The sequence below is a fragment of the Carassius carassius genome, chromosome 11 (assembly GCF_963082965.1).
Source record: "Carassius carassius chromosome 11, fCarCar2.1, whole genome shotgun sequence".
Lineage (NCBI taxonomy): Eukaryota > Metazoa > Chordata > Actinopteri > Cypriniformes > Cyprinidae > Carassius > Carassius carassius.
In genome coordinates, this window is record NC_081765.1 from 4,257,078 (window position 1) to 4,274,708 (window position 17,631).

The 17,631-nt window shown below is 37.3% G+C and overlaps 1 protein-coding gene across 3 annotated transcripts in view; it reads right to left on the minus strand.

Moving 5' to 3' along the window:
* Nucleotides 1–7,644: 7,644 nt before the first annotated feature.
* The window catches only part of tlk1a (tousled-like kinase 1a), a 32,991-nt gene continuing 23,004 nt past the window's right edge, over nucleotides 7,645–17,631 (minus strand). For all 3 annotated transcript variants that reach the window (XM_059561402.1, XM_059561401.1, XM_059561403.1), the window contains 10 exons: nucleotides 16,749–16,815; nucleotides 15,595–15,692; nucleotides 15,235–15,316; nucleotides 15,053–15,144; nucleotides 14,578–14,667; nucleotides 14,305–14,474; nucleotides 13,745–13,880; nucleotides 13,550–13,661; nucleotides 13,101–13,208; nucleotides 7,645–8,693 (listed from right to left, as the gene is read on the minus strand). In XM_059561402.1, coding sequence (XP_059417385.1) covers nucleotides 8,553–8,693; nucleotides 13,101–13,208; nucleotides 13,550–13,661; nucleotides 13,745–13,880; nucleotides 14,305–14,474; nucleotides 14,578–14,667; nucleotides 15,053–15,144; nucleotides 15,235–15,316; nucleotides 15,595–15,692; nucleotides 16,749–16,815 — 1,096 coding nt within the window. In that variant the 3' untranslated portion in view covers nucleotides 7,645–8,552. The remainder of the gene's footprint in view (nucleotides 8,694–13,100; nucleotides 13,209–13,549; nucleotides 13,662–13,744; nucleotides 13,881–14,304; nucleotides 14,475–14,577; nucleotides 14,668–15,052; nucleotides 15,145–15,234; nucleotides 15,317–15,594; nucleotides 15,693–16,748; nucleotides 16,816–17,631) is intronic.

Sequence of the window (17,631 nt, forward strand, 5' to 3'; positions counted from 1 at the left end):
AATGCAGAGGTAGTGAACTCTTCAAGCCATTTTTTCATAATGAAGGATCAGTCACAATATTTTTTGTAGAAACTAAGGGACAAATCCAGATTGTTTAATGTGGAAATGGAGCACAACTTTTGAACATTTAGTGAACATTTGATTTAAAATCTAGAACTGGTCTGAATTCCCAATAAAAATAAGAGCTTAAGAATATACTGTAATATACCACTATCTAATAGCCACCATCCATGTGATTGCACAAATGCATAACTTCTTAGTTGTTTTGTGATGAATATTAATTGAAGTATGTACCATTGTACCAAGTAATGCTGTATTTCTAGAATTTATTACTCTTTGTGCCAATTGTGATTGTTTGTGACTAACACGTATCATAGTTTTACAGTAAGAAATGTTTGAATAATGGTAAAGATTAAATAGGGATGTTTTTTTTTAGATCTGATTTATATCACAAGAATAATTGGGTGACAGAGATTATTCCTCTATTTGTACCCTCCAAGAATTTTCATTTGTATTTTGAGAGACAATATTTATCTATATTGTTCAGAACAGTGCATTAGAGATTTTAATTCATTTATTAACCAAATACATGGAACACAATGACATTTCACATTTGTTACACCCTGCAACATTATATGGCCAGAAGTATGTGAACATCTCATTCTAATCAATGGGTTTTGTTTTATCAGTTACTCCAGTGAACACAATTTCAATGCTACACCATAATGTTCATCTACAGAACTGGTGGTGCCCAAAAACAGGGTCTGGATATGGTTTACAAAGTCTGGTGGGGAAGACCTTGACTGTCACCAGACCCTCTCAACCGACATCAGTGCCTTTGGCCATATAGTGCATCTAACTTTGTCTAACTTAAGATACTAACCGTAGTGCAATAAATGCTGTTGTTGAGATTTAGTCACTAGTATATAAAATAGGGGGAAAACAAAACTGTTTAGGAGAAAAGCACAGCAACGTCACAGCGATGATCCCCCCGAGAGAGGGAAATGTATTTTATTAGAAGCTAGATTTGGAGTATTAGTAATTAGATTTAATTTCTTCAGTAGCCCAAACACAACAAACTATGCTAATATTTTGTGTATGCTATGCTTACCTCAGTCTGCACAGTAGATGTAAAGCTAATGATCTCTAGATTAAAGCGCCTGAGTGTTAAATGATGTGCATTTTAACTGGCTTGCAGTATGTGCAATATTGCTGTTCACTGTCACCAGTAGAAATAAACAACAACAACAAATTGATTTATTTTGTGTGTATTTATAAAAGAAGGGAATGATGGTTGTCATGTATTATAACTGTCATTTCTGGCCAAAATATGAGTTCATCCTATGTTGATCCACTGGTGAGCAAGTGATGTAATGTTACATTTCTCCAAGTGTGTTCAGATGAAGAAACATCTCATCTATATCTCGGATGGCCTGAGGATGAGTTAATTTTCAGCAAATCACATTTTTGGGTGAACCTTTCCTTGAATGTCTCAGATCAGAAATAAATGCTGTTATAATGGTTATAATGGTTTTCTCTGAAAAGAAAAAAGAAAAAGACAGGGGTCAGAGCAGCAATAAAGCACTGTAGTGAGCTCATCATTCATTGTAATAGACAAAAAGGCCACACCACTCATTAGACTCCATAAGCTGCTGAATTTTCATGTTCCAGCCCATTTCACAGGGATTATCTGTGCATTTCACAGCCATTGGATATAATGTTGAGATGCAGCTGCAGATTTAAATGCAACTCTCTAATCGAAACGCAATCACTACAAAACGCACCATTACCTTACCCAAAAACCTTTTTGTGGCAGATTTCAGACAGTTTTTCAAGAAAGCCCTTTGCTGTAGATGGAAGTGATTTGCCTGAGGACTGGGTTTTCTCCGGATCTCATCCAGCCTCTCTTTCCTCAGTGTCCTCTGTCACTCTTCGTTTCTCACATTAATAGGAGTTTTACTGAGTGATCACAGCAGTGACGTGTTACCAGTCCTCTGTGGGAGCAGGTTTGCTCATTATTTACGTCTTTAAAGATATTTGTCAGAAAAGCCACCAGGGCTTGTTCCCTTTCACAAGCAAAGGCAGCCTGTGGGGAGCCAATTTCAGCATTCTACTGCCTGAACACATTTATCTGGGTTAGGGTAATGCGGGAGAAAGGTATATTTCTTTCTTATTTTTTTCATTTCAAGTTGAGTTTCTTCCTGCTGCATGAAACAGTGCGATTTCTGGCATTTCAGAAGTAATGGAAAAGCATTACACTTTTAAAAAGAAAGATATATTGTTGGCTAAATTGTTTTGTTCCTCTTTGATTCTTTGAAAAAAAAAGTGTCTGCTTTTTCTTCTTCTTTGCATTAATGCAAAAGTTTTTTTTACAGTGATGCCATAAAATAACCATTAAGATGTATTGTTTAGATGTGCATGTAACTTCAAAAACCTCTTTATTAATTCTCTTTTATTAAAACTCTTTATTTATCTACAGTTCCCTTTCTGTTTGAGATTCTGCACTGATACACCTGTAAATGTTAATTTCCCATAATGTCAAATGGAAGAGTCTTGTGGACAGCAGCCAAAAGCGCTCTCATTTACTCATATTAGCTTCACAGTCGTAGCAGAGCTCTTCTGCATCCATCCATTCCAATTACAAGCATTATTAAACTTAGCTGCATTGGAAAGAATAGGCTTGGCTCTGTTTCCTCACACACACACACACACACACACACACACACACACACACACACACACACACACACACACACACACACACACACACACACACACACACACACACACACACGTCTCAGGTGTGCTATGAAGACTGTGGGCAGTAGACTGAGAAAACCAGCTGTCTGCTTTGCCTCAACACCCCAAGACAACTTGCACGTACTTTTGCCATTGCATAAGACTACCATCCAAACCAAATTAGATTGCTGTGAAACCCCTTTACATTTAATTTTTTTTTTTTTATATAACAAAAGTACCATGATACTGTGCCTTGAGTATAAATATAATTTTACATGATTATAGCACTGATTCACTATTATCATCTAACACCATCGCTGTATCTTAGTCGAAGACACTCTTTCATTTCACAGAGCATTTTTAGAATTGGTTGATTATAACGTACAGTACAGGTGAAAAGCAGTGTCCATCTAAAACTGGATTGTGTTAGTAGTGTTATCCAGGTTGAGTTTGTGGTGTTTTTCAAATGTACAGATACCGTGGGACTATACTATTTAACTTCAAATGAATACTTCTTGGAACTAAATTGGCGCACTTTTTAGTTTATAAAAGTATACTTTCAAATGCACTCTGAATAAACTACTAGTCTAAACGTTTTTTATTCAGCTTATTCTTTAAGTGAACATAACATCATATTTACTGTTTAAAGTTTATATTTGTTTTGCTTTTTAAATACTAAGAGGGTCCTATTTAGGTAGGCTATTGATTTGTATACTTCAAATAAAACCTTATAGGCAAAACATTACGGTACATCCAAAAAAAATTTCCCTTCCAATTTTAAGACTAGAAAATAAGAAAATATCCAAAAATGTGCCCATTTAATTACATAATGCATAAATACATAATGTTTTAGAAAACTTGTAGCTGTGTGCTGTGAATAATCCCAGGTGAAAAGTATGGTGATATCTATTAGTTTTACCCTCACCTGAGTGATGTATTGCCTTGACTCTAGCCTACTTTGAGTTGACTTGAAGTTGAATCAAATCTATGTGCACTACCAGTACATCTATGCCAATGATTTATGTATTATATAAACAATACTTGCTCATGCCTCGGCACAGAATAATAACAGCCGTGTGAATCAAGTCTGGGATAATTAAAAGCCACTGTCTGAATGATATTGTGAGGTCATGTGACAAATGTTTGTAGTGTAATCATGGCACATACTGCTAAAAAGAACAAAAAGTGTGTATTGCACAGTATTCAGCAAGCTGTGAGCTAGTGTTTCATTTCAAACACAGTGATGCAATTGACAAAACAGTGCTGCCAGTGTGCTTCCCTGTCGCTCTCTCCTCCTCTATTTGTTTCTTCCTAAATCACTTTCTAGAACGCAGTGTAATCAGTGCAAGGTTAATACATGAACCTCTGCACACGGGCACCTTACTAAATCATACCGTGTTAACCGATTGTTCATTCAGCAGTCATTCATAATGATTAGTGCATCATTATCCTTGCCTAATCAGTTATGTAAAATAAGATTTATTATTGAAATAGGAGCTCATTTCATTTCCGCAAGCAGTTGTTACTGGCTCTGTGTGATGCTTGGACTGTTTCTCGGCTTCAGAAGTATTGTGTGAGTCTGTAATGGGCTCTTTTGCTGCTGAGTGATTAAAAAGCCAAATGTCCATCAAGTATTAGGCTACATACAGTTAAAAGAGCTGGAACAGAAACACTGCATGGGACTGAAAGAATAGACGTCAGCCGCTTTATCAGACACACATAGGAAGGGGAGTGATGTGGTGATACAGACACGTTTTGGATCCAAACCCTGGATTGCATTCACTTTATTGAGCCTAGTTCTGCTGATCGTGGCATACAGTGCATTCAGTGCAATTTATCTACACTTTACACAATTAACACAATATTGATCTGATAAAATCTGGAAATGTGCTCAGTGTGGTGGAAATAAAAGAACTGATATGTAAGATATGAATAGACGTTTGATATCTTAGGTCTATATAGGCCTATTAATACAGTGTACAGAAATATTTTACATAACCCATTTAAGCCCACCTGCAACTATAGTTGCCACAGTTTATAGTTGTCATTTTCCTTTGGTAAGTATTTTTCTAGATGTTATCCATGTTTTATTTCCCAGTAACATGCAAGTAAACAACCAAATAAAGGATTTCAAGAAAATAAAATAAGGTATTCACTTCCTTCCTGTCACATGAGGCTGTTCCAGGAAGCATGGCGCACGCAAACCCTCCCAAAGAAATGTCATTTTCATATTACTAATAAGTATTTATTGTTGACATATATATATATATATATATTTAATCATGAAGGTCTCTAGAATCATCCAAACAAAACAAATCTTCCAGGAGATCTATATTTTTTTCTGTACACTTAGTCAAATGTCCAAGCAGTAACTATAGTTGCCGGTGGGCTAATAACTTGTAAGTACATATCATGTGAAAATGTGGTATACTGTTAACAGGTTAATAAATCAAGGTCATTGGTCTTGTTTAGTGCTCTTTTCTTTCATAATATCCCACCTAAAACATAACTTAACCCTTTAACTGACACCTCTACTGTACACAAGACCTTAATTTAATCAGGAATAAATCTGTCAAAAGGAGGAGATGAGAGAGCAATCTTCTGTTTCTGTTTTTGCCATGAGAGGAGATTTACAGCAGCAGTTTACTAACTTCAGTCAGTCACACACAAAGAAGAGTGGAAAGATAAAGAGCTAACACATGGGATTATGACATTATGTCTTGTAAGGGGCAAAATATAGAGGCATCTTTATCCAGTCTGGATGCGTTTCATTTTAATTGGTCAACTATGGGCCTAAAAAAATGCGTAATTTTCTTTCAGGTACAGCCTTTTTTATTGTAATATTTCCTTCATTCTAATTATTTTTATTTATTTATTTTGAATTATCTTATTGATACACAGTACCCTGTTGGCTGTACTTTCTTCTGTACTATGTTCCACCACTTTTAGACAAATGGATTTATTGTGTTTTCATATTCAAGAGATTATAAACTAGAAGCAACTTTTTTGGGGGGGGGGGCTGCATTGAATGTTCTTCGACTTTTATGCATAATTAATTTGTTTATGAATAAAGATTGATCTTTTGAAAGCAGTTATCTTGAGTTAGATGCCAAATGCTCTCCTCCTATTCAGATTTGACACTGAAGGGGTGAATACAACATATCTGCCCACCGGCAACTAAAGTTGCCTCACATTCAAATACGATTTTCAAGAAAATAAACTAAAACCTGGGGAAAACAAATGCAGAACATGTTCACATAGGACACTATTAACATACGCATGAAACCATTCAGAAAAATTTGGGCACAAATGGGTTAATTTAAATTTGAAATGGTTTGTGGTAACAGAAATTCTTTGGCTATTCATTTGCTGCTGGACAGACGTATTCATCCAGGTGCAAAACATCCGCTCACGTACAGTATCCTCCAGCACCAGTGTTGTTAAATGATAGGTGTTAGTCATTGCTATTATACAAGAGTCAAAAGGATATCAAATAATCTTTTAGTTTTGCATATGTGTGAGAGATCAAAAAAAGCTTAGTTTGTGTGACTGAGGAGAAGGGCACTGGATATGTGCCACTCACAGAAATCAGAAAACACTCACATCTGCAGACCTATGCTGTTAGCAAACATTTGATAATCAAATGCATGGACGAATCACACCCAGCCACAAACATGCATATGCACTGAATGCATTGATTACGAAGCATTTATTGTTAATAGTTAATAGTCATGCTTGTTCTGTTCTGTGAATGTATTTAGTTTAGTTTATTTCATTTAACAGGGACTGTGCACAACATACGTTTGCATCTGTAGTCCAGCTCAGACTGTGAAGATGCATAAAAACAGATTAATGAGAACCCGACTCTGAAGTTTGTGAAGGAGCATGTTCCCATGCACTGGCAGGTACTCGACAGTTTTCCTGTGCATGTATTCATGAGTAATATCAGAGCGCTCTGATTAAGTTGAGTAATTATGTATATCTCGGGTCATGAATGTGAAGGAAAAATGATTTGTTTCTTTTGTTTTTGTCCCTTCAGCACTTGGGAACAGCATAGAGAAGGATTAGGCCTGTGTAGAAGGACTTTCTGAGGTGAACCCGGCAAACAAACCAGGGCAGACACCGGCATGAGAGCAGAAGCCTGCTGAGGGGCTCCAGAAAAGTTATAATAGTGTGATCTCCACAGTTTGTGTTTCAATTTACACCAACCTCAAACTTGCTTTTCCTAGTGACGCTCCAGGGTTACAGAATAGTTCCCGTCTCTTTTTTCCTACCCTATGAAGCTTTGTGTTAATGAATTTGTTTTGCTTGTATGTGATGTTTTTGACTATGTGTCCTATATATGTAATAACTAGATGTATTTTTAACCATAAACAAACCAGTTTCATGTTTCAGCCATTAGTTATGCAAGTCTTTGTTTTCGAGTATTTGTTTTCAATACACTGTCAATGGCTTTTTTTCTTTTTGGCTTTGCATGATTCTTTGCCAAATCCATCAAACTGGTTGTTGTTCTTTACTCCAGATCAGTGCAAACTAACCCAGACACTAGCTCAACATACACACAGGGGTGCCTGACTGGCATGACTTAAAAAGATTTTGAAAATCACTCCTGCGGTGTATGAACTTAATATGCAAAAACACGTCTTCACAAAAATAGCTTTCCATAAATATACTAATGATACATACTTTAAAATCGATGCCATTTACAAGGTGTAAATAGTGGCTCCTCTTACCACACAGCAATTTACGAACTAAAATTTCACAGAATAAATAATGGCAGTGCATACTGTATTTTGCATTTGATAAACTCTTGACTTGACACATGCACAGAGCATGGCTCTGGAAGGCCAGTGGGTGGCGCTACAGCCCGCTTGACAGAACAGCACTTCACATCAACACACTTAATGCAGCTTCCTGGCATTTATTTGCAATCATTCTTTTAACAGGTCTGTACAATTTATACCCAAAGTACATTATACAGCGGTTTGAAAAAGAGCAACATCAAAGCAGCAAAATAATAATAATAACAAAGAAAAAACACTCCAGGAAACCAAATTTACAAGAAATTATGCAAAATGTTAAACCTCTGTACAGAACGAATCTGCCGAAAGTTAATATCTGAAATTAAGATCCTGTACAACAAATATACATGAACTCTCCAGAGGGGATACTTTATTTTGTCCTGCACAGGATTCTGTACATTGCCATTCCTCTAGATTTGGTTCTTTTGTGCATTTAACATTAGCACGCTGCCTGGGCCTAGTGTGCCAGCAGACGCTCTGTATGCTAGGATTACATTCTCGTAGCTAGCTGAACAAAACAAGAAAGCTAACACTGTTGTCTGTACCACATAGCATTACTACAGAGTGAAGAATGAAACCTTTGCAGGCCAGTTACAGTAACTCTGAAAGAAACAAATCCTTAAATTTACAGAAACCCAGCAGAGACCGTGGGAATTGATAGTGGCTCGCCAGGTCTCTCTGTTTTCTGAACTGGGAGGCAACCATGTGAATAACCGAGTGAAAACAGTCACATTTCAAAGTACTTAACAGTAGCTGTGCCCTATTGAGACTCCAGAAGGCATTGTTTTTATTTGAATGACTTTGTGACATTCTCCGGGTGTGTCTACATTTTCATGCTTTATTTCCTTTTTTCTCACTTTTCTCAGTAAACCCAAATCTCATTGATGCAAAAGCACATGAATTCAAGACAAACTTCCTCGAGCTTCTCTTCCTCATGGCTGCATGTAAATGTGGGCGCCCTGCTCCAGGGAAGCAGCTCGGACGCTGTCCAGCCGGGCTGTGTGCGAGCGGTCAGTAGGAGCTGGAGCTAGGAGCCAGGGCTCCTGAGGAACTGGGCCGTCTGACGGGAGGCAGCAGGTACGAGTCTCTGCCCAGCTGATGCACATCGAACCGGTCCTCCTTCCTGTAGGCCAGACACCGGCGGATGAACGCCTGCAGCAAACAGTGACACACCCCTTATTACAAACACAAAAATGCCTATGCAATAAATAAGAAAATATGCTTAATGTCAAAATTTTGTCTTAACAGCAATTTATGCTTTTTAAAAATTATACAAATTTTTTACTAATGTGCCACTTAGTGTTCAGCAATTTCTTATGACATTCTTTCACCGAGTTTGAAGTTAAGTTGGCTCACAAACTCACTAGAGTTGAACCACACTGTTCTGTGTGATCGATCTGTAACCAAATGATGCATCGGTAAAGAAACGGCCAGCAGTCTTACTGAATGATTATATGATGCAATGAGCAGAAGAGCACTGAGCTGTTTTCTCTGCATAATGGGGAGAAGAAAACTGATTATTTCTCAAATTCAAATAATTTTTAGGAAATGTTGACAGTGTGGGTGAATTTAAACTGTATATTGATAGAGAGTTTGTCTGGTTAATTATTTAATGCACTAGCACAGCCGGAGTTATATATATATATATACACACAACCCGAATTCCGGAAAAGTTGGGACGTTTTTTAAATTTTAATAAAATGAAAACTAAAAGACTTTCAAATCACATGAGCCAATATTTTATTCACAATAGAACATAGATAACATAGCAAATGTTTAAACTGAGAAAGTTTACAATTTTATGCACAAAATGAGCTCATTTCAATTTTGATTTCTGCTACAGGTCTCAAAATAGTTGGGACGGGGCATGTTTACCATGGTGTAGCATCTCCTTTTCTTTTCAAAACAGTTTGAAGACGTCTGGGCATTGAGGCTATGAGTTGCTGGAGTTTTGCTGTTGGAATTTGGTCCCATTCTTGCCTTATATAGATTTCCAGCTGCTGAAGAGTTCGTGGTCGTCTTTGAGGTATTTTTCGTTTAATGATGCGCCAAATGTTCTGTATAGGTGAAAGATCTGGACTGCAGGCAGGCCAGGTTAGCACCCGGACTCTTCTACGACGAAGCCATGCTGTTGTTATAGCTGCAGTATGTGGTTTTGCATTGTCCTGCTGAAATAAACAAGGCCTTCCCTGAAATAGACGTTGTTTGGAGGGAAGCATATGTTGCTCTAAAACCTTTATATACCTTTCAGCATTCACAGAGCCTTCCAAAACATGCAAGCTGCCCATACCGTATGCACTTATGCACCCCCATACCATCAGAGATGCTGGCTTTTGAACTGAACGCTGGTAACATGCTGGAAGGTCTCCCTCCTCTTTAGCCCGGAGGACACGGCGTCCGTGATTTCCAACAAGAATGTCAAATTTGGACTCGTCTGACCATAAAACACTATTCCACTTTGAAATAGTCCATTTTAAATGAGCCTTGGCCCACAGGACACGACGGCGCTTCTGGACCATGTTCACATATGGCTTCCTTTTTGCATGATAGAGCTTTAGTTGGCATCTGCTGATGGCACGGCGGATTGTGTTTACCGACAGTGGTTTCTGAAAGTATTCCTGGGCCCATTTAGTAATGTCATTGACACAATCATGCCGATGAGTGATGCAGTGTCGTCTGAGAGCCCGAAGACCACGGGCATCCAATAAAGGTCTCCGGCCTTGTCCCTTACGCACAGAGATTTCTCCAGTTTCTCTGAATCTTTTGATGATGTTATGCACTGTAGATGATGAGATTTGCAAAGCCTTTGCAATTTGACGTTGAGGAACATTGTTTTTAAAGTTTTCCACAATTTTTTTATGCAGTCTTTCACAGATTGGAGAGCCTCTGCCCATCTTTACTTCTGAGAGACTCTGCTTCTCTAGGACAAAGCTTTTATAGCTAATCATGTTACAGACCTGATATCAATTAACTTAATTAATCACTAGATGTTCTCCCAGCTGAATCTTTTCAAAACTGCTTGCTTTTTTAGCCATTTGTTGCCCCCGTGCCAACTTTTTTGAGACCTGTAGCAGGCATTACATTTTAAATGAGCTAATTAAGTGGATAAAAGTGTAAAATTTCTCAGTTTAAACATTTGCTACGTTATCTATGTTCTATTGTGAATAAAATATTGGCTCATGTGATTTGAAATTCCTTTAGTTTTCATTTTATTAAAATTTAAAAAACGTCCCAACTTTTCCGGAATTCGGGTTGTATATATATATATATATATACACACACATTTATTTATTTTTCAACAGCAGAATGTTAAATTTTTAGATGAAAATATCTAATAAAATGATATCTTAGTTTGAACATCATTATATATAATCTATATAGACTGGCAGGGCTTTACTAATCTTCATCTGTGTTTTAGGTTTACATTTATGTGTCTATGACACTTTATCAGATAAAATTCACATCTAATATAAACATCACATTTAAATAGCACTTTAAATATTAGCTTTATTAAAGCTGATGATAATACTAAATATTAACTTGTTGATATAAATGCACGTGTGTGTATGGCACAAACACAATGCCGTTCAAAAGTTTGGGATGTTTTTTTAAAAGAAGTATTTTATGTTCAAGGCTGCAGAAAAAATACAGAAATCTTTCAAAATTTCATAATATAAAATACTGGTTTCTATTTTAATATCCTATTAAAATTCTGATGATTATTGGCTGATTAGCAATTTGAGTTACCAAGCAATTGAACAGGTGTACCTATTAAAGTGGCCACTGAGTGTGTGTGTGTGTGTGTGTGTGTGTGTGTGTGTGTGTGTGTGTGTGTGTGTGTGTGTATATAAAATTATTTTGCTGCTTTGATGTGAACCACTGTATAATGTGCTTTGGGTATATATATATATACACACATATATCGTGATTAGGCAGCCGCAGCACACCCCACACAGAATAACGCTGAGCATTACAAGGCACTTCAGTGGACCTGTTTTTTCATGGTTACAAATATTTTTAATAGATCAATAATAAAGCACGACAGACTTGAGTAAAATCAAGTCTTTATCACTTTATTAAAACTAAGCAAAACAAAACGTCAAATGTAAACTTCACAAGCCGTCTCATTCTCGTATAGGCTTGTAGTAAGAGGTCTCTTGCTCCATTAGGTAACAGAAAAGGTCAGGAAACTACACTTTTGTCCATTCTTTTGGGTCGTTTGTGCAGTCACAGATCCAGCACAGACAGTCCGACCCAATACAGCTCAGTTTTTAGATGCATGTTGCTCTGTCGAGTGGCAGAAATGAATTTTGTAGGCCATTCTGAGTCTACACCATGCTTTTCCAGTGAGGGGGAGAGGACTGTTATCCCCCACGCTGACTCCGCCCACACATCGATGACACAACACCGAACAAGTCAATGTAGTCTGTAAATTAATGCTTACACCAACTGCACACATCATTTTATAAAGAATTTGCAAAAACTGTTCAAAATAGTTCTAGATCTATGGTTCCCAACCAGGGGCTCAGCAAGATTACTTAAATTACTTAAAACAAGACAAGCAATGAACATGGTTCTTATTTTAATTCATCCATTTAAGGTTTCTTTAAGTACCGCTGTGCCCGGTCAACCCGGTTCTTGACGCATACAGCGCTATGATTTCCACGAAGCAGAAAACGCAGACGGAGTCTCAAAATCTAGTCATGAAAATGAAACTTACATTTTAATACGGACAGTCATTGAATTTGTCAAAGTTAGCATAAATTAATCAAATCAAATCTCCGTATGGACCAGTATCTGTAAAAGTTGGTTGAAATCTAGATCCTGCATGTTCTGAGCATCTCTGTGTGAATGAATGAATGGGTTGTTTACTACAGAGACTGAAGCGCATGACCGTCTCAATGAGGACATAAACACATAAACAACATCACCAGAACTGAGTCACTTCACAAGCATTTTACCCTTTCATTTGAGTAAAACCAGTGTCAAAATAAAAGTTCATTTTTACATAAAGGCATTCTGCTAGAAATATTACTGTTATTTAGTAGAATGTGTCTGATACTGCTACTATTGTTGAAAAAAAATATAAAACTTTATTTTTTAAAGAAATAAATCACACAATATTTCTTCCATGTTTAAATGTTAATCGCAAATCCCCTTTATTTACCAAAAAGAAAAAAAAAATCATTAATTAAAATTAAATTAATAAAATTTGGGTGAAACTTGTTTACTGTTTTTCATATTTATATTAATTGTAGCAAAACTTTAAACACAATTGTAAATAAGTATAAAGAATGGCATTGGTTTTATTCTTAGTGATAAAAAATTATTATTATTATTTTTTTTCAATTAGCATATTTTGTTATGCTTTGGTAATGAAATTGGTACCGACAACCGTGGATCACTGGTATCGGTACCGAATACTGAGTGACAACACTTGTTCCTTGAATAACTACTGTTTTAGAAAAAGTAGAGCATGCCACACTACAAAAATTGTGCAATATGAACAACTAATTTAAAAAAAAAACTGATTATTTTTCAAAGAAAATCTGAACTGACCTTGGCCTCATTGCTGGCAACAGGTTTGGAAGGGAACTGAACCTCTGTGGCTTTCAGGATGGTGTTCTCCTGCAGGATGTCCTGCTGGGACTGGTTATGGCCAAATGGCTAGAAAAACATATCAAGTTTGCATGGTTAAACAGAACTAGCTCTAGTTCAAATACCAAGCCACTATTGTACAACTGCTAGTTTGACCAGCTATTGGTTAGCCAAGTGACAATCAGACTTCTTGGATTCAAATGAGACACTTTTCATAACTGATTTTAAAGTCACAACCATTTTTTACGAAAAAAAAAAAAAAAATATATATATATATAACTAACTTTTTAAGACTAGTCTAAGCGTTTTATGCAATCGGCCAGGTGTACTAGAAATCAGAAATCATTTTGCACTGTAACCTGTAGATCCTACTGATAATATTTCCAGTTATTCAGATAATTGCTCCTCACCTTTTTTCCATAGAGGCACTGGAAAAATATGACACCGACAGACCAGACGTCCACCTTATTGGAGATCTTTGGAGGCTCTTTACCCACCACAAAACACTCCGGGGGTAAGTACCTTACAGCCGAAACAAGACACCACTGAGTTACATGCTTTTAAAGGCACAGGTCAAAATGTGAGTGTATCTGTGAGTGTGTTACCAGTAAGTGCCTGCCCCTTGTGAGGTCAGGTCCATCCCATCTACTCCATAGTTGTCATCATCCATGATTTTAGACAGTCCGAAATCTGTGATCTTGATCTCTCCGCATGCATTTCCATCTACCAGTAAAATATTCCCTGCACACAACCACACAGACAAAAAATAAATACTCAAGCACACATATAATCCCTATACAGCATTCTCTTCAATATATATTTTATGTATGTATAAAAAAATAAAGCATATGCAACCATTGAAAAGATTTTTTTTTAAATAAATGAATACTTTTATTCACCAAGGCTTTATTAAAGATATTAACATCGACAAAACAACTTTAAATTAATGCTGTTCTTTAAAACTTTCTATAGAAATAATCGAAAAAAATTTGAAGCGACAACTTTTTCCAACATTGATAATAATCAGAGCGGTTTCTTGAGCAGCAAATCATATTATCATGATTTCTGAAGATCATGTGACACTGAATACTGGATTAATGATGCTGAAAATGTAACAATATATTACAATAAAAAAATGTAAAGTAAAACAAGAGTGTGCGTTCACCGGGTTTGAGGTCATAGTGTATTATGGGTGGCTTGATCTCGTTCAGGTATCGTAGAGCATTAACAATCTGCATGACGATAGAGCGAGCTTCTTTCTCAGACATCAGCTTGTGCTGTTTCAAGTAGAAATCCAGATCATTTCCTTCACAGTACTCCAAAACCGTGCAAAACCTGCAGGAAACACAAACCCCCCCCCGTCACTCGTGCCCATCTCACGGATATGACTGATCGATCTGATCGGGCGGTGAAGTCTGCAGAGCTGGGGCTAACTCACGTGTCTGTGTCCAGTGAAAAGTAATCGTACAGTTTCACTATTCTGGGATGATCCAGCTGTTTATGTATTCGGTATTCCCGACAGGCGTGTCTGCAGAGAAGAGAGGCACAGAGAGGTGAGACCCAGACGGACACTGGACTCGATTTCCAGACATTTCAAGCACTGTGCTGAATACCAATTGGCATGGAAATACAGCTTTACATAACAATGTCCCCACACTGCAATATGAGCCAGCAAGCCTATGCTACAAATCAAGCACACAAAAAAATAAAAAAAAGAGAAATGGCTTAAACAGTTTTTTCGTGGTTAAATACAGCTCCCTTAGCAGCATCTGTGGAAAGCTGTTTGCCACACTGTTATGGCATATTGAAATCAAAAGACTTCTTCGTTAATGAACTGCATTGCCATTAAACATACATTTTCAATATAGCGTTGGTGATCAAACACTGAATAGCATCAAAGAGGAGAAACATACTTGTGGTAATTTTCTTTCTTCTCCTCTCTCCAGTTTTTGTTGAGCTGATGAATCTTCACAGCAGCGTAGCGTTGCTCGATTAAGTCGAACGCCTGAAGAGCAGAATAATGAAGCAAATGACCAGTTTCTTTCTCATAGGTCAGCATATCTCAGCCTCGGTTATAAATGAGGGGTAAGGGTACCTTGTAGACCTCACTGAAGCCCCCTCGTCCCAGCAGATGTAACAGCAGGTAGCGCTCATTCAGGGTGGGATGGTCCTTGAATCTGAGAAAGATTAAAACAATACAAAAAAACAAAAAAAGAGAGCGAAAAAGGAGAAAAAGGGAGGGTGGGTGGAAAATAATCATATAAAACTAAATTGTTTTTGGTAAGGACAAACAAATAAGCAGAAAACATTATATAAAATGCTACAAATGTGGAGAATATGGACATTTTACAGTCAGTTTACTCATGTGTGTCCAGTACGAAAGACACAATATAACAGGGAAAAAGAAAGCGAGATCAGAGGATAGTGACCGATCAAAGATCGTGTGGGTACATACTGTGAGCTGTCTTCATTGTTTATTCTTTTCAGCTCCCGGATGTGAAGATTTCGCACCCTCTCTAACCTCTCCAGCTCTGCCTGAATCTCTGCCTCCTCCTACAAACATACACTTATATTATTTTATATTTCATATGGTGGCATGTTCTGCCACTTCTGCTGATGGGGGAGATAAGTTGGACATAAAATTGTGGGTTAAGGCCCTTTCACACCGGATGCGTAACGAAAAAGCGAAACGAAAAAGCGAATAGTTCGCGTCAAAACCATTCACATCAGCCGCGACGCGAATTTGCGATGTCTGTGACGTTCAGAGAGCTTCAACATTCCAAAACTTTCGCGCCGACAGTTGAGAAAATGGACACTTCAACATCATCATCCAGTGAAGACGAGCTTTTCATGTTCTTTAAAAGACAGAAAAGAAGGTTTTGGGTGCACCCAGTCCTAAAGAACAGAGAGTCTGAAGGGGAGTATGCCAATCTTGTACAGGAGCTAAAACTTTATCATGGCCGGTTCCGCACTTACTTTCGGATGTCTGTGGGACAATTCGAGGAGCTCCTTCAGATAGTGGCACCGCATCTGACGAGACAAACCACAAACTTCAGGGAACCAATTGATCCGGAGCAGCGTCTGGCAGTCTGCTTAAGGTGAGCTGTCCTCTTAAAAACATCAGCCCATAGAACACACACACAAGTAATCAGAAGATCCGTCATTTTTGCTGTGACGTCACCTTTGTTTCCTTGTATGTGATTGGCTGAAGCCTTTTTGTCGCCTCAAAAGTAAAAGAAAATCGACATCGAAGCGAAAAAAATAAAAGTCGTTTTTTCGCCTCAGCACATTCGCGTTCGGTGTGAAAGCACTCATTACACAAACAGCTGATCAAAAAATAAAAACATCGCGCGAATTATTCGCGCGTCAAAATCGCGTCCAGTGTGAAAGGACCTTAAAGCTGATGATCACTACCTTTTCTTTTTTGAAAGAAATGAATACTTTTATTAAGCAAAGGCACATTAAATTGATCAAAAGTAACAGTAATGACATTCATAATGTTACAAAAGATTACGCTGCTCTTTGGAGTACTTCTGCGGAAACAAAGACAGACATCACCTTCCCATTTTCAATAGTTTTTACATCTGAAATCATAGAGGAGCCACTGACCTTTTTGAGATGTCCGAGTCTCAGTTTGAAGATCTCCTCCTGCTCATGGTACTCCGCTAAAGTTAGCCTGCAGGACCATCAGAGGAACAGGCTTAGAAACATGGAGGTATATCAGTAGCTGAACTCGAGAGCTTGTTGATCTGAATGTGAGAACTTGTCATACTAATATTTGTAAGATTACATTTTTACTCATAGCTCTTAAGTGAAAAGCTGAATGTTTCAATTTGCAGACAATAATCAAAAGTCAGAGCGCTAGGATCTGAACATGCCAACTTGACGTTGAGCAGCGAAACTGAAGTAAAGTGCAAAAGTAAAGGTCACATTTGTGTGTCATTTTCTTTACATGAATGTCATTCTACACATTTGTAACTATTAATCTGCAACTTCCAATTCAGAACATGGGTGTTTATTACATCAGAGCTGGGAGTAAAAATTTTAACGTACAAATTTTGAATGTTAATATGACAAGTTCTCACATTCAGATCAACAAGTTTTCGAGTTTTGCTACTGTTTTACCTTCATAAAAACCTCCATGCATGTACTGGGCTAGGACGATCTGACTGACTGAGAGGGAAGCAAACACATGATTCTGAAGGAGCTGATGCAATTTCTCCACAATGCTCACTTACAGACTTACAGTGTATCATAACAGACAAAAAGTTAGTTTTCCACATAGTGGAAAGAAATGTCATTAAAATTAACTTTTGGTTCATAATAAATCATGTCCTACCTACCATGTTGTCTATTTTATTTTATATTAATGAATCCATGCATAATTCATACTGGTCTACAATACTTTTTTCAAACTTTTAAACAAAAGTATTAGAGCAGAGGGTTTTTAAGATCCTTAAGTTGCATCAGATACTTAAGATTGATAGTAAAT